Source organism: Hypomesus nipponensis, chromosome 28 (genome assembly GCF_054491055.1).
Source record: "Hypomesus nipponensis isolate SF chromosome 28, ASM5449105v1, whole genome shotgun sequence".
In the NCBI taxonomy this organism is placed as follows: domain Eukaryota; kingdom Metazoa; phylum Chordata; class Actinopteri; order Osmeriformes; family Osmeridae; genus Hypomesus; species Hypomesus nipponensis.
Genome location: NC_140388.1, coordinates 11,593,813 through 11,620,000, shown reverse-complemented (window position 1 = coordinate 11,620,000; position 26,188 = coordinate 11,593,813). Strand labels below are relative to the sequence as shown.

Sequence of the window (26,188 nt, the reverse complement as noted above, 5' to 3'; positions counted from 1 at the left end):
ACTACAGGAGAAACCACCACAATGATCGATTCTTCATCTGGTCACTGGTCTGAAGTCCGGTCGCTGGTTGCATAGAAGGATCCATCTCTGTTTCAACACACACGTTACCAGACACAGACTGTGTCAGCCTGGTTCAACGTCAGCCATGGGGAGTTCCACAAGTAACGACTTCAGAATCATCACTGCACCAGTGGTCTGTTTATTGAGATGATAATCTCTTGGGCTGGTGGCCATATTGTACATGTAATCCCTTCAGATCGTGATGAGTGCTCGCTGTGTTCACTAATTCCAAGAGGACTAATCGTTCTGAAACCGAAGGGGGGGTGGGGGGGTGGAATGATGATATTGACGATATTGGAAAATTCCCATTGATTTTTTTCCTCTTTCCTCGGAGTGCAGGCTTGTTAAAAAAGATCCCTCCTGAAAAACATGATCAATTAGTGAGATAGTGCTCTCCATCGACCCTCCCTGTGTTTCCAGGCTCTGCCTCCTGGACATGGATCCTTCCACGCTCTCCTTATGACCACTTATTGATCTGCGCCTTCCAGCCGAATATTAAAACCACCGCCGTCACCATGAGAGCCTTCCTTCCCCCTCCCAGCCCCCCCCGCCCCTCCCAGCCCCCCCTCCCAGTCTCCCAGCCCCCCCCCCCCCTCCCAGCCCCCCCCCCCCCCAACACCACTCTCCCTGACTCAGTTACCCTGACCTTTTTTGACCTTTTTTTGTTTTTGCATTGTGTCTGGAGGAAAAACCTGATAGTATGGAAGAAGATCATGGATCAGAAGTGCGTAGTTCGCCAGTGTTTTGGTGGTCAGAAATTGTAATTAACCTTTCGATAGCTAGCGTGTGGAAAACTGGACACATTCTCTGTCGGTCTCGGCAGGAAGGCATACGTGGATAATTAGCTGAGATTGAGATGAGCTGCACGGTAAGATCAATCAGTCAATCAATCAATCGATCGTTCCATCCATCAGCCAACTAGTCAGTCCATAAATCAAAGATAAGTGACAGTCTGAAAATAAAACCAGGAAGTTACAGACTGAGAACCAGGAACTCACTTCCCCGTCTCTGAGTGGTCGACCGCGGTAACCACTGAGCTTCCTGTCACCAGCCACACGGGGCAAAGTTGACGAGTCACAATCCCATCCTGACCGCCCTGCCTGCCTCCCTCCCCCTCCCCCGTCCCCCCTTCTGCTCAGCCTCCCCCCTCCTCCCCCCCCCCCCCCTCCCCCTCCTCGTGGATCAGCTGTGATCCCCCTCTCTCTCCTTTCACTCAAATCAGGATTAGGGGGAGGGAGGGAGCATGGCAGCAGGAGGGGGGAGGAGGGGGGGGGAGGGGGGAGGAGGGGGGAGAGGGGGTGCAGACCAAAACAATATGGAAAGGAGATTAGAAAAGAGGGGGTTTGTGCTGTTTAGGGAATTACAGAGTCCCCTGTGCTTGTGTAGGTGTTCCAATGCCGCTGCCTAATTATCACAAAATTAGATGGGCTTAGCAGAGGGGGAAGGGGGTGAGGGAGGGAGGGAGGGAGGGAGGGAGGGAGGGAGGGAGGGAGGGAGGGAGGGAGGGAGGGAGGGAGGGAGGGAGGGAGGGAGGGAGGGAGGGAGGGAGGGAGGGAGGGAGGGAGGGAGGGAGGGAGGGAGGGGAGAGGAGGAGGAGAAAGGGGGAGAAAAGGAAGAGTGACATTGTGCGGGTATGATATCAGTATGAACCCAGGCAACAAAGGAGACAATATGAAAGAGGAAAACATGAGAGAGAGAGAGAGAGAGAGAGAGAGAGGGGGGGGGGGGGAGAGAGGGAGGGAGGGGGGGAGAGAAAGTGAGGGATGAAGGAGGGAGAGATGGTGGGCTGGAGGAGCCCCAGCGAGCTGCATGTTAATTGGAGAACAGGTGTTGGGGCCGGGAGCAGGAGGCGCAATGCTGCACACACACACTCACACACACACACACACACACTCACACACACACACACACACACACACTCACACGCACACACACACACATGAATAATTTAGGCCCCAAGCAGTGACTGGAGGAACAGGGTCAGACTAGGGGTCACAGACAGATATACACAATCGCACATATGCTTCCATATACATACATAAATAAACACCGTGCACACACACACAAACACACTTTTATGTTCAGGAAGAAAAAAAAAACGTACAAATACACCAAAGAAATGATGTTGTTTTCGCCAACTCTCCATCTCTCTCTTGAGCGCACGCACACACAAACGGAAAACCCCTTCTTCCGCGGCCGCAGAGCAGCGTCAGAACCCCCCGGGCTCATCCCAGACGACACACCGTAGCAGCTAACGAGCGGCTCTCCTAGGAGAGGTCCTGGAGAGCTCCGCGGGTCCTGTGGAGTTCCAGAAGCCTCTATCTGGACAGGATGTGTGCTGTCTAATCAGAGGGTACAGCGGGTCAACGATCCCATTTAAATCCATCCTCAGAGCCCCAATCACCAGACCATCAACCCAGGGACACAGATCCTCTACTTCACAAGCCCCTGTGCATTACTTACGGACAGTTTTGGAGAGGCTTAGAAAGCCATGAAGAGGAGGGAGGGGGGGAGAGGGAGAGGGGGGGGGGGGGGGGAGTCGTTGGGAAAGAAATGCGCAAAATGAGAAAAACAGCTGCTCCAAGGGATTCTGGGAAAATCCAAAAGACAACAGCACAATTTTTCCGTTGTATGAAAACTATCTTCAGCTGAGATCCTCTGAGACACACTGTCAACAGCCAGACAGCTTGAACAGAGGGGATGAGAGAGAGAGAGAGAGAGAGAGAGAGAGAGAGAGAGAGAGAGAGAGAGAGAGAGAGAGAGAGAGAGACAGAGAGAGAGAGAGAGAGAGAGAGAGAGAGAGAGAGGGAGGGAGAGATGATTTTAGGAGAGAGAGAGGACAGAAGAAGACAAAGAAGCGCGAGAGAGAAGAAAAGAAGAAGTCCTTGACACGTATATGAAGTGTGTTTCAGGATGCAGGGAGGAGGAGAAGAGAGGAGAGGAAGAGGGGAGGGGAGGAGAAGGAGAGGAGAGGAGGAGAAGGAGAGGAGGAGGGGAGAGGAGGAGGCAATGAAGGTTGGAGAAATTACATCACAGAGAAACTATTCCGGATAGGGTCATCTTGTGAACATTTATCATAGGGGTTAATGCCTGTCAGACAGTGAGAGACCTCTTCAATCCCTAAAACGTGGAGCCCCTCACCAAACGCTCATCACCAGCCTAACCGGCGATCAGGACGAACCCAAGGTCTGTATGACTCTGTGTAACACCACTAGGCCTTCACGCTTCATGGCTCTCTCAGAGGAACCTCTACGTTAGTGACTGTTTTCTGTGGTACAGCAACAGTGCCAGAGTTGGTGTTTAATGTGACCAGAACCAGAACCGCAGCGACAGATAAACAGGCCCACCGCTTATGAGCTGTTCAGGAACGCACACACTCTTGATACACACACAGAGACACTCTCACAAACACACACACATTCGAGACAGATGGGGATTCTACCGTCCCTTCAGTCGTACATGCACACAGATACACACCCCGGCCCCCCAGCCCCCCAGCCCCCCAGCCCTCCATCTCCTCATCCCTCCGTCCTCTCTCAGTCTGGAGCTCTGCTTCTCTCTGCTTCTCTCTGCTTCTCACTGGGGCCTCTGTCTTTACTGGCCGTAAAAGCAACGGCTGATTTGCGAGATTTCAACGCGGGAACGGCTGAGACCCCCGTCTGCCCTCCCTCCCAACCAGACCCAACCATCCCTCTCTCTAGCTCTCTCTCTCTCTCTAGCTCTCTCTCTCTGTTCCTCTCTTTCTCCCTCTCCCTCTCCCTCTCCCTCTCCCTCTCCCTCTCCCTCTCCCTCTCCCTCTCCCTCTCTCTCTCTCTCTCTCTCTCTCTCTCTCTCTCTCTCTCTCTCTCTCTCTCTCTCTCCCTCCCTCCCTCCCTCCCTCCCTCCCTCCCTCCCTCCCTCCCTCCCTCCCTCCCTCCCTCCCTCCCTCCCTCTCTCTCTCTCTCTCTCTCTCTCTCTCTCTCTCTCTCTCTCTCTCCCCCTCCCTCCCTCCCTCCCTCCCTCCCTCCCTCCCTCTCTCTCTCTCTCTCTCTCTCTCTCTCTCTCTCTGTCTCTCAAAGCGAAGAGACCGTGAGAGCGTTTCTGGAGCAAGAACTGTGAAACGTCAGTGTGAGTGTGTGTGTACTGTGTGTGTGTGTACTGTGTGTGTCCCAGAGGTGACAGAGGGACAGACGGGGGGGGACCCCTGGACAGAGATCACATGACATAGGTAACACATGGCGGAGGAGGGGCAGAGGTCAACCCAGGCTCTCCTACCTGTCGATGATGACGGGGTCGGAGGGAGTCTCGTTGCGGTTTCCACAGCTCTTCTTCTCACAGCAGCGACTGTGCGAAGGGAACAAGACACAACGGAGGGTTAGCACACCCACACACACACACACACACATAAACACACACAGACACACAGAAACACACACACAGACACACAGACACACACAGGGAGGAGCCATCGTCTCGGCGCAGTGGCCCCCACTCCAGACGGCTCTTCTGCCAGCTCAGACCCAGGGAGACAAAAAAAGGGGGGAGGGGGGGGGGGGGAAGAGACGGGAGGAGAGGGAGGAGAGGGAGGGGAGGGAGGGGAGGGGGGAGGAGGGAGGAGGAATAGACAAAAGAAGAAGAGAAAAAGGTACAACAACACACAAGAGAAGGTTCAGAAGTGAAAAGCCAGCCAGGCAATCTGTCACATTGATTTCGAAATCAAACTCAACCCCCCCCCCCCCCTCACACACCCCCCCCACCTCGCGGGATCCTACCATTCGTCAGCAATCCTGTGAGCGGAGGCTGCAGCCCCCCCCCCCTCCATCCTAGCCCCCTTCGCTGCATAACAAAAGTGCCCCCCCTCCTAGCCATCTGCCACCCCTCCACCTCGCCTCACCCCTCTCGTGTCCCAGCTTGGCCCGGCCCTGCCCCCCCCCCCCGCCCCCCTGTCAGCCGGTCTCACTCCCCAGCTGTGACGCTTGCCCTCTGCTTCCCCTTGCTCTGTTATTAGCCAGCTGTGAGTCACATTCGGGCATCTGCTGATCCACACAATGGCAAAGCCCACTCTGTCTCAGTCTCTCCCTCTCCTGCCCAGACCCCCACCTCCTCTCCTTCCCTCTCCCTCTCCTGCCCAGACCCCCACCTCCTCTCCTTCCCTCTCCCTCTCCTGCCCAGACCCCCACCTCCTCTCCTTCCCTCTCCCTCTCCTGCCCAGACCCCCACCTCCTCTCCTTCCCTCTCCCTCTCCTGCCCAGACCCCCACCTCCTCTCCTTCCCTCTCTCTCTCCTGCCCTCTAAAGCCCACCGGGTTACTGCCTAACTTCCACCCGGCTCTTCCTGAGACGCGCTGCCCCCCCCCCTTCCCCAGGCCTCCCTCCTTGTCCGCCTCCTGTGTTTATAAGGCAGACTCAAGCAGCCCTGTAACAGCGCAGTGTTATTGTAGAGCCCAGTGTTCTTACATCTGCACTAGGGGCATGTCCATCGAGGGCCGCGTGTGTGTGTGGAGTGTGTGTGTGTGAAGGGGGGGGCACTAAGAGGGCTGATTAAGCCTCTAAGTTGTTTCTGGTGCCTGAAGGCTCCTGCACAGGACCGCCGCAGGCTGACAGCAGCGGGGGGGGGGGGGGGGGGGGGGGGGGGGCAGGAGGGGAAGGGGGGTTAGGGACATGAGCAGAGGGCTGCAAGGGGTTCTTCCTGTGGCAGGGCTGATGGCTGGCAGCACACCTCAGACACATTGAGACGCAACACAGAGAGAGAGAGAGAGAGAGAGAGAGAGAGAGAGAGAGAGAGAGAGAGAGAGAGAGAGACTCACCTGCACATAACCTCGTGCGTTAGGAGAACTCTGCACATCTCTGGATTCTTGTTCTGTCCCTCATAAGCTATTGGCTGAGAGGGAGAATAGGGAAGGGTAGAAGGGGGGTGATTAGGTCATTTGACCAATCAACTGTAGTGAGGTACTTACTGAGTACATCCATACAGGACTGAGGGACGCCTACCTGTTTGGTGACGGAGTCTATGAGGCGTGCGTACAGATCCTGCTCAGTGCGAACCCCTGCACACAGACAGAAACACCATGAGCAACACTTCACACACAGAGAGAGACAGAGAGAGAGAGAGAGAGAGACAGAGAGAGAGAGAGAAACAGAGACAGAGAGAGAGAGAGAGAGAGAGAGAGAGAGAGAGAGAGAGAGAGAGAGAGAGAGAGAGAGAAACAGAAACAGAGACGAGAGAGAGAGAGAGAGAGAGAGAGAGAGAGAGAGAGAGAGAGAGAGAGAGAGAGAGAGAGAGAGAGATGGAGGGGTTTTCTGTCTGTGTCTCTCGGCCCACGAGCGAGCCAGGAAGAGTTGAAACGTTGTACAAGAGTGTGTCTGAGGGACCCTGTGAGAGAGTAAAGGTTGCCGGCTACAGGCTGCTGTGTGCTTGGATTTGAGGACCTGAACCTCGGTCCTCTGGCTGGTGGACCCTCTGCTGTCAGCTCCCTACTGCTGGGACAGGGAAAACCCTAGTAACTCAGCTCTTCTCAGGGGGCGCTTGTTTCATCCAAAGGTTTTCTGTTCCTACGGAGGCTTTGCACAGTATCGCTTTTAAAACGAGTTCCTCTCATCAAAGTCTCAATCGAGTGGGCTTTGAAATCCCTTATGGGGGAAGGGAGGAGAGCATAGGAATGGTACTGAGGCAAATGCCTCTGTGTGTGTGTGTGTGTGTGTGTGTGTGGTAGAAGGTTCCAGTGCATGTCTTTTATCTCTTCTCCCGTGGGTGCCATGGCGATGGCAGGGAAGGGAAGGGGCGGGGGGGCTCACCGGAACTCCGCCACCCTGGGGGGCGGTGTGCCCCTCGTCTCCACGGAAACGTGCCCCCCAGCGCCCGCCCTGTACCAGCCTCCACTAACTCAACCATCACATGGAGACGGGCTGAGAGAGGCAGAGTGATAGGAAGCAGAGAGAGGCAGGGGGGTGTGGGAGGCAGAGTGATACAGGAAGCAGAGAGAGGCAGGGGGATGTGGGAGGCAGAGTGATACAGGAAGCAGAGAGAGGCAGGGGGGTGTGGGAGGCAGAGTGATACAGGAAGCAGAGAGAGGCAGGGGGATGTGGGAGGCAGAGTGATACAGGAAGCAGAGAGGGGCAGGGGGATGTGGGAGGCAGAGTGATACAGGAAGCAGAGAGAGGCAGGGGGATGTGGGAGGCAGAGTGATACAGGAAGCAGAGAGAGGCAGGGGGATGTGGGAGGCAGAGTGATACAGGAAGCAGAGAGAGGCAGGGGGATGTGGGAGGCAGAGTGATACAGGAAGCAGAGAGAGGCAGGGGGATGTGGGAGGCAGAGTGATGTTGGAGGTGAGGTGGAGAGAAGAGTAGGAGAGGAGAAGAGAGGAGGAGAAGAGGAGAGAGGAGGAGAAGAGGAGAGAGGAGGAGAGGAGGAGGAGGAGAGGAGAGAGGAGGAGAGGAAGACAGGGGGACAGACGGAGAGGAGAGAAGAGGGGAGGAACGGACAGGAGGATGAGGAGGAGAGAAGAGGAGAGGAGAGGAGGAGGAGAGGAGATGAGAGGAGGAGAGGAGGAGAGAGGAGGAGAGGAGAACAGAGGGGGAGAGGAGATAAGAGAAGGAGAGGAGAAGAGAGGAGGAAAGGAGAAGAGGAGAGGAGAAGAGGAGATGAGAGAGAAGACGAGAGGAGAGGAGGAGAGGAGAAGAGAGGAGGACAGGAGGACAGGAGGAGAAGAGAGAAGAGGGGAGAAAAGGAGAGGAGGATGAGGAGGAGAGAGGAGAAGAGGAGGATGAGGAGGAGAGAGGAGAAGAGGAGGATGAGGAGGAGAGGAGGCATCCTCACCGTTGCTGTAGAGGAGCTGCAGCTTGTAGTGTGTGCCATTGTTGGTCTTCTCTCCTGTCTGCTCCTTGGAAGGACAAACACATGGGCAGACACAGGGCATGCAGTCAGGCACGTCAGGGGCACAGTTAAGCACATTTAAGTACAGCTGGGCTTCCCTAAGCACAGTTAAGCACACTTAAGTACAGCTGGGCTTCCCTAAGCACAGTCAGGCTGTTCTAATCCTCCCGCTCATCCCTCCTCAGAGGCGGCGTGGAGATCAGAAGGGTGTGGGCTCCAACCCCCAAACGGGACCCCGACTTGGGCTTCTGAGCCCAGTGCTTAACCTTGATTTAGCTACTCCTTTCAGAGGATGACTTCCACTTATGTCTACTGTCAAATTGTACGTTCCCGTGATCAATTTGTATTATATATCGTGTCGGAGTGCATGTGTGAGAGTGCATGAGTGTGCGTGTGTGTGAGCGTGTGTCTGTGGAAACTACAACAGCACCGTGAGAGTGAGCAGCATTCGACCTTGACGGAGAAACTTCCTTTCCTCCATCCCTTCCCCCTGGCTTCTACACCCCACTTTCTCCCTTTCCTTCTCTTCCTCTCCTTCCCTTTTCCCCGTCTCTCTCTAACTGGTCTCAGAGGAATGCTTTGTGGTCCAATAACCCAGGAGGCCAGCATCACAGAGAGAAGAGAGGAGGCAGAAGACAAGAGAGAGAGAAAGCAAGAGGAAAAAGGAGGAAAAGAGGGAACGAAAGACTGAGGTTGAAATTAGAAGACAGACAAAGAACTGGGAAATGAATATAGAGTAACAAAAGTGTGTGCGTGTGGGTGGGTGGTAGGGTGGGGGAACACCTGAGAGATTGAGGCAAAGATCAAGACGGCACAGAGAGCCAGACAGGGAAGGGGCGATCGCTGCTGCTGTGTTTTGTAAACGTACACAGAGGAACCTTGCTTCCCCTTGCTGCCCTTTTACCTTCACTGAGCTACAAAGCAGAAACAGATGCCAGGGGAACCAGGCAGAGAACCATGTCCTCCGTGACCATGGTTTTGCTGTACCCTGGGTGACAGGGGGGCAACACTCACAACTCTGTACCCTGGCAGGAGGCATGAGGCCCGTACCTCCCTCCCACCCTCTGTCTCTCCCTACCTCCCTCCCTACCTACCTACCTCCCTCTCTCCCTACCCTTTTCTCTCCCTTCCTCCTTACTTACCTCCCTCTCCCTACCATCCCCGCCCCTTTCCCTCCCCCTGCCCTCACAGTATATCTGAAGAGCAGTTGAACTCCTGTTGACAGCAGTGTCCTCTTGTCTTGCCTGGGGTGATGGGGGCGGGGGGGGATGGGGGGGATTCCAGTTTGGTACAGGAGCTTCACACTCCGCCCACTAGAGTTTGACCACAAGGCTGAAAACATCCATCAACACCGGGCACCAGTCTACCAGCCCCTGGCCCCAACACCACAATTCTACTACCACCTCTCTCTCTCCTTCTCTCTCTCTCTCTCTGTCTCTCTCTCTGTCTCTCTCTCGGTCTCTCTCTCTCTCTGTCTGTCTCTCTGTCTGTCTCTCTCTTTCTCTCTCTCTCTCTGTCTGTCTCTCTCTCTGTCTGTCTTTCTCTCTTCCTCTCTTTCTTTCTCTCTCTTTCTCACACTCTTTCTCCGTCCCCCCCCTCCCCCCTCCCCCCTCTGTCTGACCGCCTCTCTGCACCTCATCCTCTCCTTATTTTGGCCCCTTGTCTGACCCAAGGAATTCAATCCCCCCTCATCCCAGCCTTGCCGTCAACAGTATTTAGTGCGGGGGGTGGGGGGGCAGGAGGAAGACTTTGATGATTTGCTCACTGTATAACTTAACAGAAGCGAGCATAATTTGCATTTTTAAAACCTAGTGATGTCCTGCTAATGAGGGAATCTGCTAATTAGTCATTAGGTATTCTTTTTCAATTGCACATCATCGTCTTACTGAAAGTACAGCTTGTATAAACACGTCGCTGTCAGCTGTTCAATCTGCTTTGCTTTACAGAGGCGCCGGGGGAGGTCAAGTTAACAGGCTCCACGTTGTGGGTAATCTAGTGTTATCCTGAAACGTTTTGAGGTGTAGCGTGTTTGTTTTTTGACAGAATTATTATCCTTTCAAAAATCACAGAGGCGAAGTAGAAGCCACGTACCTTTCAAACGATGAGGAAGTCAACACACACTCAATCACTGGCGTTGCATCACGTACACACGCGCGCACAATTCGTAAACGAACACACGCACCTTGTCGTGCTCTACAAAGTCCACGAAGGCGGTCCTCTCCACCTCCACGGGCTGGCCGTGTCTGTCGTAGAGGGCCAGGACGTAGTGGAAGAAGTTAGACTTGCGGAGGTTTGACGGGGGCTGCTTCTCAAAGTGGGCTCTGGAGAGAGCTACTCCACTGAGAACAGACGGGGGAAAGAAGCTTACACATTAAACTGTAGAAACCACAATCATAAACACGCTGAATACTCTGGCCAGCAACGTGAAAAAACGTCTCCATAAAGTGAGTTTAATCATAATAAGCGTCTCACCCAACACAGGATGTGGTGGAACTATTAGGTGAACTGATTGAAGTCCAGGAAGAGGAATTTGGTTTTATCCGAAATATATATTTACATGATAAACTGTAGGCTACTGTACAGTGTGGAGGTTTAATCAAATGTCTATTACAGATTACGATGTAAAGAAAGGCTTATTATCAGAAAATAAATTGTCTGTATAGGCCTTAAAACGTAGTTGATATTTTCTGTTTATTTAGGCTATTTTGTTTTCGTTAGCATGACCAACAAAGCAAATACAACTAGCCTATACGAATTTAGGATTGTTCGTGGGTACCCAAAATGTTTGTCATGAAAGGTCAAAGTTAGGCTTTTTTTCACAATATCGCTTACAAATGTAGGCTACCATTGACAATATTATACAATCTTACTAAATATGGAAATGTATGGTTTAGGCCTAGTTAATTAATAAGCCAATACTGAATTGCAATTGAAAGCCCACACAATAAGATTTTAAAAAGTTTGTTCAAATGAATTAGGCCTATACTTCACAACCGTACACCAAGTCGGGCTCAAATAAAAACAAATATTAATAAAAAATTCGATTTTCATATTAATTTGCTGTATATCCAAAGATAAATAATATAATTTGATTGTAGCAGAATAAGTGGCAGCAGGATAAGTGGCATGTCGGTTAGTCTTAGATATGCCAAAGAAACGGCTGAGATCTTCAATTGCGTGCCTTCTTGTGCAAGACACCAGATGTTGGTGTCCTTGTTTGAGAGCAAGTTATCAAACAATTCTAAGGTGACCAGTCCAGCAGGATCGAATTAAGTATTTTATTAATCACATTCGATCAAAATACCCAGACGAATGCATGTAGCCTGTAATTTATTTTCATTCTTTTTTTAATAGTTTATTTTAGTTGCTGAAGGCTTAACAATTGCATCTCTCATCATAATCAGTATTTATTTAGGCTATCTCTGTCGGTGGAACAGAACCCTCGTTTACTTAATTAGCCTACTTAAATAAATCATAGTAAAGCCTGTGTGTTGTTAAACATATATATATATATTTTATTTTTAAAAGGTTAAATGAATAATTTCCTATATTATTTGCCACCATGTTGAAAAAGATTAAACCTTGATTTAAGCACATTAAACAAGTCAACTAAAGCACAAACTATAGCCTACGGCAATAATCCGTATTGTAATTCTCACGGAGTCCTCGCGGATTCTCACGGTGATACATTTGTATCTGGAGGTCGATTAACGTCGTGTTTCACTTCACTGTGCCGTTCGGTTTAATCTCTTTCTTGTGGCTCTTGACACTGACAACCCCTGCTAAAGACGGTGAGCACCAGCACCTCTCAACACACACAAAGCACGCGCCGCTGGGGCAACTCTTCACTCCTGGACAATACTAACTTTATGGCCGGGCCATTTCTCACGAGTTGCAACCTGTTGCTTATTTGTTGCATTCAAAGATGGTTTAATAAGTTTAGAATAAGAAATCTGGCAGAATCGTTTAAAACACAGGCTATGTCTGGAATGGGATCTCTTGTCATATTTTGTAATGATCAGCACCTACAGTCAAATCAATAGACCAACCTATGAAGATGATTCCTCGGAGAATGGACCGCTATGTACATCCACGTTCAGAATAAGAATAGGCATTCACATATTCATATTTTTACTAATCCGATAATGAATATTTGTCTACCATTATACTATCTGTGCTGTTGGACTTTTACTGTTTATATAATTTTAGTTAATTGAGACAGACTAATTGCCTAGTTGTAGTTGCCCTCTTTAAAATATGAAACGGCAACGAGAAAAAAAACAAGTTATTCAAAATAAAGACACATACCTTTGAGCCGCTACGTTAGCATCCACAACTCCGACATTACGCACCCAAGAACGGACCGAATCCATCCCCTCTCCGAGAGTTCTGTCTTTTAATCCGCCAACTTCCCTTATAAGGTGCTCCTGGATCCCGAACATTTAAAATATATATCAAACCAACGGTTCCTATATCGTCTTATTTCATGTATTTGCTTAAATTCAGAATAAACTGGAAAACGACACCACTTTAGGGTAAAATATCGGTGGGTCAGTTCGAAGATGCTGTCTCTCCTTTGAGAGCGCTTGGATGGGAAGTTAAATGTAAGCAGTGTTTTTTCCCCGATCTTGTATCCTGCAAACTTGTTACCAATGTTTCAAAGTCAACATGTTATCTTGCACTGCAATCATTGTCCAAGCGTATAAGGTTATTTCCAGTGTATGTTCGCCCGCAGAAGATCACCTGTTAGGTTGCCAACTCTTCGACAATTTCATGCAACCCGAAGCTTGTCGGATAGATAAGCAAGCAAATCTGCTCCTACGATAGTTGTCCAAATTTGATAAAACACTTGAGTGACCCTTTTTCGCGCATAAGGAGAGGACGAGGATCTTGCGAAACTGATTCACTGTCCTGGAGCATGAATGCGTGCCTCTGCCAGGATAGAGCTGCGGGAGGAGGGGCCACGCGGCCATATGGGGTACCGATTGTTGAAATGGATGCTCTCTATTGGTGTAAAAAGCCGCCGTTGATTCCTGATGCTTCGACTAAGCGTAGCATCCAGCAAGCCAACTTTCGTGGCTCTTTAACAACTTTTCTATAGTCAAATATAGTCACGCAAAGAGTGTGTTTGAATCTCGGTAAACACAAGTGAGGTTTGATGATATGTTTGTTTAGCATATCAGAAAATATCTTTGAAAATTGTATTAGTATAATCTTCTTAGCCTAATGAGCCTGATAAGTCAGTTTTATCCCAATGCTTGTTTGATGTGAGAATCCGACTATTTGGGGAGAATAATTCTAATGTTTAAGTTGGGCTGGCAGTTATTGACGACAGCATTTGGTAGCCTGCATGATGTAGTTAACCACCTTTTGAAATATTTTTCCTCATGGGAAATGGGAATCCTGAACGCGAGAACAATTGTTGTCAATTGTTCATGACATTTAGGTACTTGTCATTCAACTCTGCTAACTTAAAGGCTAAAAGTTGAATTTTGTAAATATTTGACTGCAGAACATATGAAATGCTCATATTATTAAACGAATAAGGAGATTGAATTCATTCATTATGCTCAACTCAATCAGTTTGGTTAAAGAGCACAGTTCTAATGCAATATGGTAAAAAACAAAACATTTATTTTATTTTATATTTGGTCTATGCATAGCAAGCGTTGTATTGAGTCTTCAAATTGATTGCATCCGTGCACTGAAGGTCTTAAAGCAACAATTCCGTAAATTTAATGTTTTGTGTCCAGTCATCGAGACACACAAGAGCGCACCCGGCAGGCGCATATTGAACAAGCCCGCGGCTCTCGCGCTCTGTCTGCTATCCCTGAACAAAGCTCGTGCAGTGATTGAAAGCGGTGATTCAACAGAGGAGGCAACGCGTCACTGTCATTCTAAACAATAGTCGTCTGGTTGGTCTATCAATCTCCACTAATACTGGACGCTGCTGCATCCGTGATTGGCTGCAAAGGGTCCGAATTAAAAAGCCAGTTTTTCCAAATTCATCAACAATCTGTCGTTTGTGTTTTCATTATAGGTCAACTAAAACAACCGCAGTAACATATTCACTCTTGGCTTTTGAGGACAGTAGCCTAATGTGTATAATTAGCTAAACATACAGCAGCCCGTAATTGATGAAGATTTCTGATAGTCTCTCAAGTGTAGTAGGCCTACATGATTTGGTCTGTCAGACAATATAGTCTGGTTATAGAACCAGGCATAGATAAACACGAGCGTGGCCTACAGCCAACAAATAGGACCATGCCAAGGTTTTTAAGTTTTTCCAGAAATATATATAGCTAACTATAGGCAACCTAACTGTGTACAATATCTGTCCCTATACGCCATGATCCGATTCTGAATGAAAAGGAAAGTTTTTTTCCCCTTCATCCCTAGCAACTTGCCCCTCGCGAGGCTATTGTCTCTGTTTGGGGCTCGAGCGCCTGAACAATGAATGTAAATCTCCCCCCTTCGATCCCGCTTCTACCGACCATCTGCCAGCGCGCGACACAGTCAGATGTTCTCCCAATTATAAGAACAGTCTTGCGGAATCCTTGCTACCGAATCTCCGCCCTGTCCTCGTGCTCTCTCAGCGCTCCCGTCATGAATGTGAACTCCTATGATTGACAGCTCTGCTTAACCCAAAACCATGAAATTACCCTTCTGCATATGCTCGCGAAGGGACAAACATTTCATAGAATTCCTTCACTTATACGCACATTTAAACACCGTATTAGGCATGATTGTCACCGTTAGAATGTATTTATTTAGTTTGTTTTGTAAAGGCCTATTTGATGCGCTTTCTCGCAGATATGTTGCCGATCTGGTCAAAACGTTGTGTCATTACCTTGTTGAGTGTGTGTCTGACATAAACTAGGCCTACGCAAATGATGTCTATTAGGCTACTTAAAATATGAGGTTGTCCAAACATGTTTTATAGGCCAGAAAGTAAACTTTGTTTAGGCCTACTTCCTGATGTAAGGCTGACAACGTGTCTCAGGTGAGTGAGCCATACAGTCAAGCTTCATCCCCAAGGTATAGTGAAACCAACTTTTTATTGCCATGACATGTTGTCAGTTTTTGGTGTGGGTGTTAAGATATAGGCCTATAGGCTACCTAGAAACCACTTGTTTCTTTACTATAAAATATATTTTGAATGAAAAAAACAAAACAATATGCGCGTTTTGTGATATCGAAACGGATGCCCAGGCGAGAATGGGGATTAGTCAAAGCACCTTGAGCGAGACAAACGGCTTTCTAATCAATTTAACCCGCTGAGACGGTCAGCGCGTGTTTATAGGGGGTGGGGCGGGAATCAGTGACTGCTAAAACGAACAATGGGGTATCGTGTGCCACTCGTCTTTTCCAAGCATTCCCCCGCTCCCACGGGAGTAGCCTACCAGCGCCACTCTCTGTGGATGGCAGTCGGTCTGTGGAGGTCACTAGAGGCGTGTGGGGGGATGGCCCGGAGACACGGCAGCTGGCTCGCGTTCCTTCTTTCCACTGCGCGGAGAACAACGGGCTAATGCGGCCCACCACGTCCATATCGATCGTCATATATTGCCCACATTTATTTGTTTACTTATTTAAGTAAGGCGGTGAAGTCCGTGGGGGAAACCAGCAACCACAATTAAAGTGGAGAGCCATCACTTAGTTTGTTCCCATGTTAGATCGTGGGAGGCCCGTTGCGAGATCATTTCTGACAGGACGTTCTTATTTAGCCTAAGTGTTGTTATAAATTATTGACGTGAAATAAGAAAATAAGTAACATGTCAAAATGTGTATGGAAGTTATGTCACTCAATTAAGCAATATTTCTAAATTTTCTGAAACGATAACAATGTTTCTTTAGGTCAGATCCACAAATGCGATGCGTCTCTGAGTTCTGATCATAAGCAAAGGGTATATTATTTAATTGGCCTACTCGTTCTAATATCCTGGAATTGTATCTTGAAACGTACTTTCGATTTCCCGTAAAATAACTTAGTTAAGATAACATGCCGTGTAAATTATGGTTATAGGTGTTGATCAAATGAGAACAAAAAAACATCCGTTTATTTTCTTGATAACCAATATTTCTAATTGAGGTGACTTGAAAATCTGAAATGCTTATTTGGAACCCAAGTCACCAAGTGTTTCTAACAGGTTGTGTTGGTGGAAACACGTTTCCATTCTGGATTGCCAGGCGGCTACGGTGATATAGAGGTTTAGCGCCCTCTTCTGGATCAGGCAGGTCAACACAGTGGATTTAATGAAATAACGAATTATGATTAAGGATGGAAAAAAATATATATATAGCAAGTGTAACAAGAGGTGCATGCAAAACAACTAAAATATTTATTTGCTTAATAAATTCAAGGAAAATTATATCAGAAATAATTTTGAATAGCAGTACAACCACATTAGCTGTCTATGTTCCATCCTTACTTGATCAATTGAATCGAAAACATAAATAAATGTAATCCTAGAGGCCTGCTCTTGTCTAATCAGTGCAAAGCAGGCGCATTTTTAAAAAAAATCAAGCTTTCCTCTGACACACAAACATCTGAAGGATCGCAGAAGAGACCTGATTTTCCTCTGTGTCACGGTTTGCTCATCCTTGTACAGGACGACTCAGTGAGGGAAAATCAGGTGACCGGAGAAGTAGCTGTAAGAGAGCATGCGGCTGCTGCTGTGGACGGTGAGAAACACCTGGTCTCCCCGCTTAAGCTGCACCAGGGTTCCGCCCGAGGCGGAGGTGCGGCTGTTTGTTGCCTGTTTGCTGATGTAGGAGAGCAGCATCCGCCTGTTGTTGCGTTTCAGTTCCACATAGCCCAGGCTATTGGAGAACGTGCAGTGGAACTCAAACTCGTAGACGCCGGGCTCCACGCAGGTGAACACCCCCGTGGCCGGTTTGTAGTGGTTCTGTCCGTTGTAGATTACCTGACGGAAGGGGATGGGCTTGTTCGGTTTGGGGTAGCTGAAACCAAGACCCACAGAAAAGGCGGATTTGACCAGGACGCCCGGAGGCCCGCGAGGTCCAGTTCTGCCCCGGTAACCGCGCGGTCCTCGGCTTCCTGGAACGGGAGAGATACAAAACAACAGTCACGCTCCGGAAGAAGGAAACCCTAATATCCACTTAATAGAAGAAGAGGAGGAAGAGGAGGAGGAGGAAGAAGGAGAGAAGGAAGAGGAGGAGGAAGAAGGATAGGAGGAGGAAGAAGAGGAGGAGGAATAATAGAGGAGGCAAAGAGAAGGAGGAAGATGAGAGTTTGATGTTACCTTTGGGCCCTCGTTGTCCAGGTTGTCCTCGTTGTCGAGCTGCAGAGAGACCGTCATGGGAGGTTATCAACCACATTATCAACCACATTATCAACCACGTTATCAACCACATTATCAACCACATTATCAACCACGTTATCAACCACGTTATCAACCACGTTATCAACCACATTATCAACCACGTTATCAACCACGTTATCAACCACGTTATCAACCACGTTATCAACCACATTATCAACCACATTATCAACCACGTTATCAACCACGTTATCAACCACGTTATCAACCACATTATCAACCACATTATCAACCACGTTATCAACCACATTATCAACCACGTTATCACCCGCGTTATCACCCACGTTATCATCTGCATAATAATAACTAGACAGCACATTGTCTCCCTCTACTGATGACTTGTTCCACTCACCGTCCTCGTCCCAGGGGCTCAGGTCCATAGCGGGGATGTCCTTGCAGAGTCGGTACCCCGCCCCGCGAGGTCGGTACTCGAATGGGTTGTGAGGTACCTCGGTGATGCCGGTGTTGTCGCAGATGATGCGGGCCAGAGAGGTGGCCCTCAGGGACGCTCTCTGTTCGTTCGTAAACACCCCCGGGTTCTCCCACCACAATCTGAAACGGCGGTGGCGTCGTCATTTAGGGAACGTTTGGAGTTTGGACGGTGTGGATGTTTCGGCGGGAAATTAAAACGAAGGCACCAGGTATGTAACCATGGGGGAAGGGGGGGGGGGGAGAAAGTCTGGGGGGTGCCTAGACCCCCTCATTTACATGTCTGGCCTTCTTAGATTTCTGATTGTTTACATTAAGAAATTCTGGAAATGTTGACGTATAATTGTTTTAGTGGGTGAGGGGATCAGATGGCTGGGAGGTTAGGGAGTCGGGCTATTCATAAAAAGGTTGTTGGTTCGAGCCAAATGACGTTGTGTCCTTGGGCAAGGCACTTCACCCTACTTGCCTCAGGGGGAAATGTCCCTGTACTTACTGTAAGTTGCTCTGGATAAGAGTGTCTGCTAAATGACTAAATGTAAAATGTAGTGGCCTCCTTTTAAGTCGCACCTGTCTCCCTGACGGATGTTCCGGAACTGCTTGGCGATGAGGCAGGCGAACAGAGGCCCCACGCGGCCGTTTGGCACGAAGGGCTCGGCCACTCCGCCCAGCCACACGTCGATGTTGTCGGGTGTCCCGTATAGGGCCAGCAGGTTGGTAGCCAGCTTGGTGTTGTTCATCACCATAGCCAGCTCCGACAGGGTTCTGGGTTGAGACAGGCCACAGAACCCACGCCACTTGTTATAACCTGCGGATTCAGAGGATGAAGGAGTCAAACCCTCTCGTGGAGAAAAACCTAGAGTTTTCCTCTGGTGTGCGGCCTTACACTGACTTTTTAGTTAAAAAATTGGGGGAGAGGGGTTTGGAATGTGAAAAGTATGGGAATCTGCTGATTGGCTCTTGGAGGGAGAGAGGGAGGGGCCTTACCAGGAAGCCCGTGGTCCCGGCCACGCTGCAGGTTGAGGGCGGCCAGGTCCAGGGCCAGGTGGGAGGTGAACTGGAACAGGCGTTCCCTCAGCTCGTCAGGCATCATATGGTCCTGAGTGTTCAGCTTGGCCTGCCGGCCCACCAGACCCCTCAGGATGGGGTCCAAACCACCTGCAGGACAGCCGGAAGAGAGTCAGACCGGCCGAAGGAGAAGCTTGTCGCTTGAAGAAAGCCCTTCACATCTCGTCGCGTCGCAAAACATTCTAACGTACATACCATCTGTGTTCTCTTGTGCAAGGTAAGGCGCAATAGAAACACCATCACACTCATTTTCACTATTACAAACGTATGTTGACAATGGATTTGTCGATCGATCGGGAAGGTGCGTACCTTCGAAGACGACCCTCCAGGGGGTGAAGAAGGCCCTGTGCAGCAGCGGACTGGGGAACCTGGGGTGCTCCTGGTACCTCTCGTCCAGACGGAACATGAAGGGCTGGATGGCCAGGTGAGCGAAGCGGTAGGCAGCCGTGGCGAACACGCTGGAGATGCTGGGGTCCACACGCTCGTTGTAGCCGGGGTAGGTGGACAGCTGCTTGGAGAGCACGTCAGGCCCCACGATGTGACGCAGGTAGTCCCTGAAGGTGATCACCTGTGACAGGAAGATCAAACATACAATCAGAATCAGAATTCGGGTCATTTGCCATGTATGTCTTACAAACATGGAATTTACTGTGGTTTTACTCGTGAATTTACTAGGTTTGTGAATTTACTAGGTTTCACTGTTCATCGTTAAAGAATAGATGGGTTTCCAAGGGGCAACATCTTCACGGTAGGGTGACATTAACGACCGTGTAACTGCATTGCGATACATGTAGTGACAACATAAGATAAGGCCTTTGTTTTTCCCACAGTGGGGAACATTGTAGTTACATGGGAACTGCTACTGGGTTAAGATTAGGGTTAAACAAAGTTAGGGTCTGGGGGGGAAAGGGAGGGTTAGGGTGAGGGAGTCAGATGGCTGAGCGGTTAGGGAATCGGGCTATTAATCAGAAGGTTGTCGGGTCGATTCCCGGCCATGCAAAAATTACGTTGTGTCCTTGGGCACTTCACCCTTCTTTCCTCGGGGGGTATGTCCCTGTACTTACTGTAAGTTGCTCTGGATAAGAGCGTCTGCTAAATGACTAAATGTAAATGACCGATCTGGAAGTAGGGTTAGGGTTAGAGTGAGGGTGAAGACCAACCTGGTGGTTAGGGTTAGAGTGAGGGTGAAGACCAACCTGGTGGTAGGCTCCCATGATCTTCCGGGCCTCCTGATAGAGGCGTTCTCCGACCCAGCTGGGGTTTAGCTTGGCCAGGGCCCGAGCCAAGCGGTTGTGCTCCCTGAGCATCAGGGTGTGGAGGGAGGTCAGGGCGATGTGCTCGTTCACCCGTTCGTCACCTGGAAAAACATAACCGGAAAATACCCAGGGTTCGACATTCAATATCAGGGAATTGAAACCAGAATCGATTCAAACTTTGTCATTGGGAAACACTGGAATATACAGTATATGCATGTTAAAAAAGAGGCATTTCTGATGGTTTGCTCACCTGCTACGAAACAGGGGACCTCCGTGGCACTGGAGTCATTGGTGATGCGTGCGCGATTTCTACAGATGTTTGACTCCATGCTACTGAAGGGCAGGAGTTCGCGACCGGAGTCGTTGAACATGGTGTTGACCCTCATAAGGCCCTTGTTGTCAGTGAGGCTTCGCAGGCCGCGGGCCTTCACGTCGTCGGCTCCGTACACCTGGCCCACGTCGATGAAAGCAGTCAGGGCGTTCATCTGCTGACGCGCGTTGATAGCGCCGAAGAGGAGGCCCGTGTTCCCTGTCCCGCAGGCGGGCGCTGAGCGGAAGAAGGGCATGCACTGGCTGGAGTTCAAGCCAAAACGAGTGTCGTTCCTGGGGACCTGTTTCAGACGAAAGAGGAAGCGGTTAGGGTCGCGCTGAAGGATGTTGTTTCTGTGGGTTTGTCTGTGTGTGTGTGTGTGTATTTGTGTGTGTGCGAGTCTGTCTATGTCTGTGTGTGCGTATCTGTGTGTGTGCGTGTCTGTCAATGTGTGTGTGTGCGTATCTGTGTGTGCATGTGTGTGTGTGTTGAGCTTTGAGAAAGGCACGGACCTCGATGGGGAAGCAGGGCTCTGTGCGGTCGCAGCTGGCATCACAGTCGATGCCGCCGTTGAAGGAGCGGATGCTGGGGGAGTGAGGGGTGAAGGTCAGGTCGTGGTCCGTCCACTGGCCAAAGATGGTCACCAGGTGCGTGTAGAGTGCATCGTTCTCCACGTCCGTGTTTGCAGTGCTCAGGATGCGGTTGGACACCTCCCTCACCTGGAGACATGGAGAAAGACATCCTATTGGTCAGAGAGAAGACAATGAAACAATCTGGCAGGTTACCAATCTGTGCTTCAACCTTCAGTATATATGATGTATAATATTACCAATCTGTCAGTGCTTCTAGCTTCAGTCTAAGTATAAACAAATAAGACGGCTGTTCCTCGACTCTGACCACGGGAACAGACCTACGCACTCCTTGTTCTTTCTTTTGTACCTTCTGTGAGCACAATTTCAACATCCCTCAGGATCAAAAGTGTCGACAGCGAAGGAAGAAAATTCAAATGCAGGAAGGAAGACAGGATGGCTGTACCAGGGGAAGCAGGAAGTTGTTGACCCGCCTGTCTGCGTCCCAGCCCTTAGGCTGAGAGATGCCGTCCTGGTATTCTGTGGGCAGCCAGAGGGCGAAGGGGGTGTTCGATGAGCCTTTGATGGGGTTTTTCCTGGGAAACAGAAAGAATCGTTCATCATTCAACCTGATTGTCGTTTGCGTGCTTGTTTGATTCGTAAAAAAAAAAAAAACGTAAGAAATCCGATCATAACTTTTTTGATCTTTAAAATATTTATTAAACCTTTTTTTAATGATGTTTCATCAGCCCTACCTCAGTACTTAACATATTCATTCAGCACACACTTTTATCCAATGCGGATGTGTAAGATGGGGGAAATTGAACCTGTGACCTGCGGTCAAGCGTTCTGAGGTACAGCCACTCTCTTTGTCTATGTGAAGAGTGTGGGCAAGCCGTTAACGGGTCTGGCTTACCGGTCGTTGCAGACACTGGTGGCAGGGCGAAACTTGTCCAGATCCGGGATTAAATTACAGCTGGCACGTGCTCTGGGTGAGCAGCCAGTCAGATCAGCGATCGTTTTCAGCTGCTCCTTGGAGAGCAGATCTGAGAGGCGACGACAAACTGTGTGTAAGTGTTTGTGTACATGTAGTCTGTGTGTGTTTACATTGACATTTATTCATTTAGCAGACGCTGTTATAGAAAAGCACCTTACAAGGAAGAGCTTTACAAACGAGAACACATTGCAGGTAGCCAAAACATGAAGCATACATTGTGAAAAGCAAATAAATGCCAATGGGTAGAACCAGAAGAGCATGTAGTGAAACTAATTACAATTACACAACATGATCCTCGAAAGTGCTAAAGTGTACGTGAAGGAAAGCAAACAACATTAATATAATTCACAGCAAGTAGCAAGTAGTTAAAGTGCAGCAAGTCCCTTAGTAAGTGTCATTGTGTTCCTGGAGGAAATAAAGAAACATCTGATCCAACAAATCTTCCTTAAGTATCGTTGTATTCCTGGAACAAGTGCGTAGTGTTTAAGTGCGTCGTGTTTAAGTGTGTGTGAACGTGTGTGTGTGAACGTGTGTGTGTGTGAGAGGGAACCGACCCGTAGCGTTGAGCGAACGCTTCTGGAGGACGTGGTTGCTTCGAGACCTCTCCTGGATCAGGGTGATGGCTTGCTCCATGTAGTCTGCTGAGCGCACAGCCGTGCGGGTCTGGCCGTTAGGCTGCTTGATGAGACGCAGGATGTCTGAGGGTGAGATGGAGCTTCTCCTCACCCTCGCCACGCTCCTGCACGGGAGACAGAGGAAACATTTTGTTCTGACTCAAAACCACTTTCCTGGTGAGTGAGCCTGCTGCTGTCTAAGCAGAGCCTTTGGATGTGGAAATGTCTATTTGCTGTTTCAGTGAATTTTAAATGTATAAATAGAATTATAGTTTTTTATTTATGAATAGTATAAAACAAGTAATAATGTAGGCAGTTAAATACTTTGTTAAAAAAAATCTATCAACACTAATTATTATCTGTAATTAACCGATACAGATAAACGGATGATAACGGTGTATTTACTGTAAATCACACATTTGATTATCTACTTACGCTTCTCTGGAGTACTTGTATGCCTCATCCACTACTACTTTTGCGTCATTCACAGCCCTCTCGATGAAATCTCTGCTCAAATGAGCTTCTGAGAATTAAATATAAAAAACATAAATCACAAAAAACTTTTTTTGTTACTGAGTATTAGATCAGCCAGAAACATATAGAACTTATAACTGACAAATTAAATTGGTAAATTTAATTTATTTTTTCAACGGTATTCTTTCGACAACACACTCTTGAAAACGAAATAACATCAAGAAGCACAGAAATGCTTACATTTATGAAAAGAAAAAAAAAGCCAATAAAGCCTTTAAAATAGGCTTGATAATTGTTTTATAAAATAAATCAAATAAAACATCTAAATAAAGAACATCTATATTCTCTATCCTCTCAAGGTGTGCTGAAGTCATCAGAGACACAGGGGTAGGAGAAGAGAGAAGACCCTTACCCCAACCCTTACATACCCTTACCCTTACATACCCTTACATACCCTTACCCTTACATACCCTTACATACCCTTACCCTTACATACCCTTACATACCCTTACCCCAACCCTTAAATACCCTTACATACCCTTACCCCAACCCTTAAATATCCTTACCCCAACCCTTAAATACCCTTACATACCCTTACCCCAACCCTTAAATACCCTTACCCCAACCCTTACATACCCTCCCCTTACCCTTACATACCCTACCCTAACCCCAACCCTTACATACCCTCCCCTTACCCTTACATACCCTACCCTAACCCCAACCCTTACATACCCTCCCCTTACCCCAACCCTTACATACCCTCCCCTTACCCCAACCCTTACATACCCTCCCCTTACATACCCTCCCCCTCCCTCTCCCCCACAGGAGAGGAGCACTTACCAGCTGCTCGCCCACTCAAGCAGAGGCACAGGCCTGCAGCCAGCAGGAACAGAAACCCCTTCATTTCTGCAGGACAAAGAAGTCATGATTGGCAAAGAACTTTCCAGAAAAACTAGATCTCGAAACAGCATCAGGTGAACGAGTTTTCAGTGATTGTTTCGGTCACTGTACAATGAACGCTTGGTATTTCTGGGTTCCAGTTTTGGAGAAGAAAAAAAACATAATAACTGAATTGTAATAATAATAATATTTATTTCTAAGGCACTTTTTATTTGAAAACAAATCTCAAAGTGCTACAGTTCGGATTATAAAACAAGGTAAAACATCAATAGAAAATACAATTAGATAATTAAAACTCAGAAGATCTGCTAAAAATAAATGTTTTTAGTCCTTTTAAAAATAAAATCTCAGTGTTTTGAGGTGCCCCCAGATGGGCGGGGAGGGCGTTCCAGATCAGAGGAGCAGCAGAACAGAAAGCCCGGTCACCCGTGGTGTTAAAGAGTTATGTCAATTAACCATACACAGCAGGTATTGGATTCAAATGATTTACAAATTAAACACAACTATGCATAATTGTAAAAGGCTCAGTTGAAGCTGGACGACAAAAGTTCTATGAAAGGGTGTAAGAGAGGTTCCCATCAGATCAAATACCTTCAACCTTGATGCGTGCTCCTCCAGGGTGGACAGTTTAGTGAGCTGTACTGATTGTGGGTATTTATAGTCCATCACGTTCAGTTTCCAACCCTCTCTTCCCTCCTCCTTCTGAGCCCAAAGTATCCCTTGGTAAACAAGATTGTCTTCTGAAGTGAAATGAAACGAAGTTTCCTGCCAATTAATGTTAATACAATTTACCGTAAACCCCGCCTCCTTGCATAGACGGGACTATTGTGCAATTTATTTTCATGATTTGAAGTCTGTGGTTGTCATTTACTTGGTAATCAATTCAAAATGTTGTCATTATTCTCAATGCATTGATTAACGGTTGTGTTTTTCCAGTTCATTATTATTTAACAAACTTCAGTCCCATCTACTCGTGGATATTCAGTAACCCTGCACATCACACAATACACAGGACAAGGAAAGATAGGGTGAATTCGGGTGATCTGGGAAAATGTTTGCATGCATATTCTCATCAGAGCTTCCTGATTAGTGCCCTGACCCTTCCTGTGACACCACACCAATCACGTTTTGTGATTTCAGTCACATAACATCCATGCTAAACCTAGAGTCAAAGTTATGTGGACGAAACATTGTCATAGTAGGGGAAAAACGTTCTGTAGTTTAGGTGTGCCACATGACCCAATGTCCCAGATTACCCAAATTCACCCTATACAAAAAAATAAAATGAACATGTATCCTGGAACATTGGCTACATCCTGGAGTGGTAGATTTTCTTTGGTCTTTTGTCTTATTCAGACAAAAGGACAAGTGTATGCATTACAAAACATACAAAGTTGACATATTTTTGAACAACTTCCTCGTCATTTGACGACCAGATCGATTGTTCACTTGTCAAGAAGGTGCCGTGAGACTGGTCTGATGGCAGAAGAATTCAGAGAAACAACATTTTTTTGTGTTGATGCAGACATACTAGCTAACCCTTGTGTTATCTTCAGGTCATTCTGACCCATCAGTCATTGTGACCCACCTTTGTATTGCGACAAATTTACCTCATACAAAAACAAAGTGAAGCATTTTCTTTTAACCATTGGGCTGTCTCAGACCCCCCACATTGCAAGGTTAAAAGAAAATAATTTTCATTTGTTTTTGTATTGAGTAAAATTGGGTAAACACAAGGATGGTTCGTTATGAACCTTTGGGTCATGTGACCCGAAGGCAGCACAAGGGTTAAATATTAATCTTAACCACAACAATGTTGGAAAAAATTCAACTACACCCCATTCTTTAGAATGACTTGTCTGTTCTTCTCAGTGATGCGGAAGAAGTGTATTTGAGATTTATCTTCAGAGTCTAACTTCAGAAGAATTCAAGCAGATCTGTGGGTTGGGAGGTTCAAGTCTCGATACCAACTCAGCTCCCATGAGATGTTGCTTACAATTTTGAATAACTGTCACGGTGTGTGGAGGGGTAGGACCCAAACGCAGGAGAGGACGCAACCATGTTGAAAACAGAGGTTTAATAGCAAACTGGGAAACAAGTAGGTTACTCACACAGTGACAGGGCTAGTAGTAATGACAAGACAAAGACTGGACAAAAAACAGAAACCTAAATACACAGAACCAAACGACACACAGGTGAAGACACTGACACTAACAAGAACCAGACACAGGTAAAGACACTGACACTAACAAGAACCAGACACAGGTAAAGACACTGACACTAACAAGAACCAGACACAGGTAAAGACACTGACACTAACAA

General features: G+C 48.1%; 2 protein-coding genes across 3 annotated transcripts in view; both read right to left on the bottom strand.

Moving 5' to 3' along the window:
- ebf2 (EBF transcription factor 2) overlaps window positions 1–12,804 on the bottom strand; it is a 30,441-nt gene extending 17,637 nt beyond the window's left edge. The window contains exons 1-6 of one of the 2 annotated variants that reach the window (XM_084694644.1): window positions 12,220–12,804; window positions 10,094–10,250; window positions 7,855–7,918; window positions 6,030–6,085; window positions 5,846–5,919; window positions 4,315–4,383 (exon numbers count right to left, since the gene is read on the bottom strand). In XM_084694644.1, coding sequence (XP_084550770.1) covers window positions 4,315–4,383; window positions 5,846–5,919; window positions 6,030–6,085; window positions 7,855–7,918; window positions 10,094–10,250; window positions 12,220–12,353 — 554 coding nt within the window. In that variant the 5' untranslated portion in view covers window positions 12,354–12,804. The remainder of the gene's footprint in view (window positions 1–4,314; window positions 4,384–5,845; window positions 5,920–6,029; window positions 6,086–7,854; window positions 7,919–10,093; window positions 10,251–12,219) is intronic. The other variant, XM_084694645.1, reaches the window with a different exon arrangement.
- Window positions 12,805–16,227: 3,423 nt separating this feature from the next.
- Window positions 16,228–24,840, bottom strand: LOC146220044 (myeloperoxidase-like). The gene is made up of 15 exons (XM_084695009.1): window positions 24,458–24,840; window positions 23,807–23,872; window positions 22,928–23,015; window positions 22,433–22,617; window positions 21,798–21,927; window positions 21,348–21,477; window positions 20,825–21,031; window positions 20,253–20,613; window positions 19,943–20,103; window positions 19,056–19,314; window positions 18,666–18,836; window positions 18,249–18,486; window positions 17,605–17,804; window positions 17,175–17,213; window positions 16,228–16,969 (listed from the first exon to the last, which is right to left on the bottom strand). The coding sequence occupies exons 2-15, from the start codon at window positions 23,868–23,870 to the stop codon at window positions 16,527–16,529; spliced, it is 2,676 nt and encodes an 891-aa protein (XP_084551135.1). The 5' UTR covers window positions 23,871–23,872; window positions 24,458–24,840; the 3' UTR covers window positions 16,228–16,526.
- Window positions 24,841–26,188: the final 1,348 nt, after the last annotated feature.

What these genes read in the sequence shown, in the direction of transcription:
- LOC146220044 (XM_084695009.1), bottom strand. Translation starts at nt 23,870, where the DNA reads ATGAAGGGGTTTCTGTTCCTGCTGGCTGCAGGCCTGTGCCTCTGCTTG. An exon ending in ACAACTTCCTGCTTCCCCTG is followed by an intron (nt 21,032 to 21,347) that starts GTACAGCCATCC and finishes CCATGTCTCCAG; the next exon opens with GTGAGGGAGGTGTCCAACCG. An exon ending in TCATGGGAGCCTACCACCAG is followed by an intron (nt 19,315 to 19,942) that starts GTTGGTCTTCAC and finishes TTCCTGTCACAG; the next exon opens with GTGATCACCTTCAGGGACTA.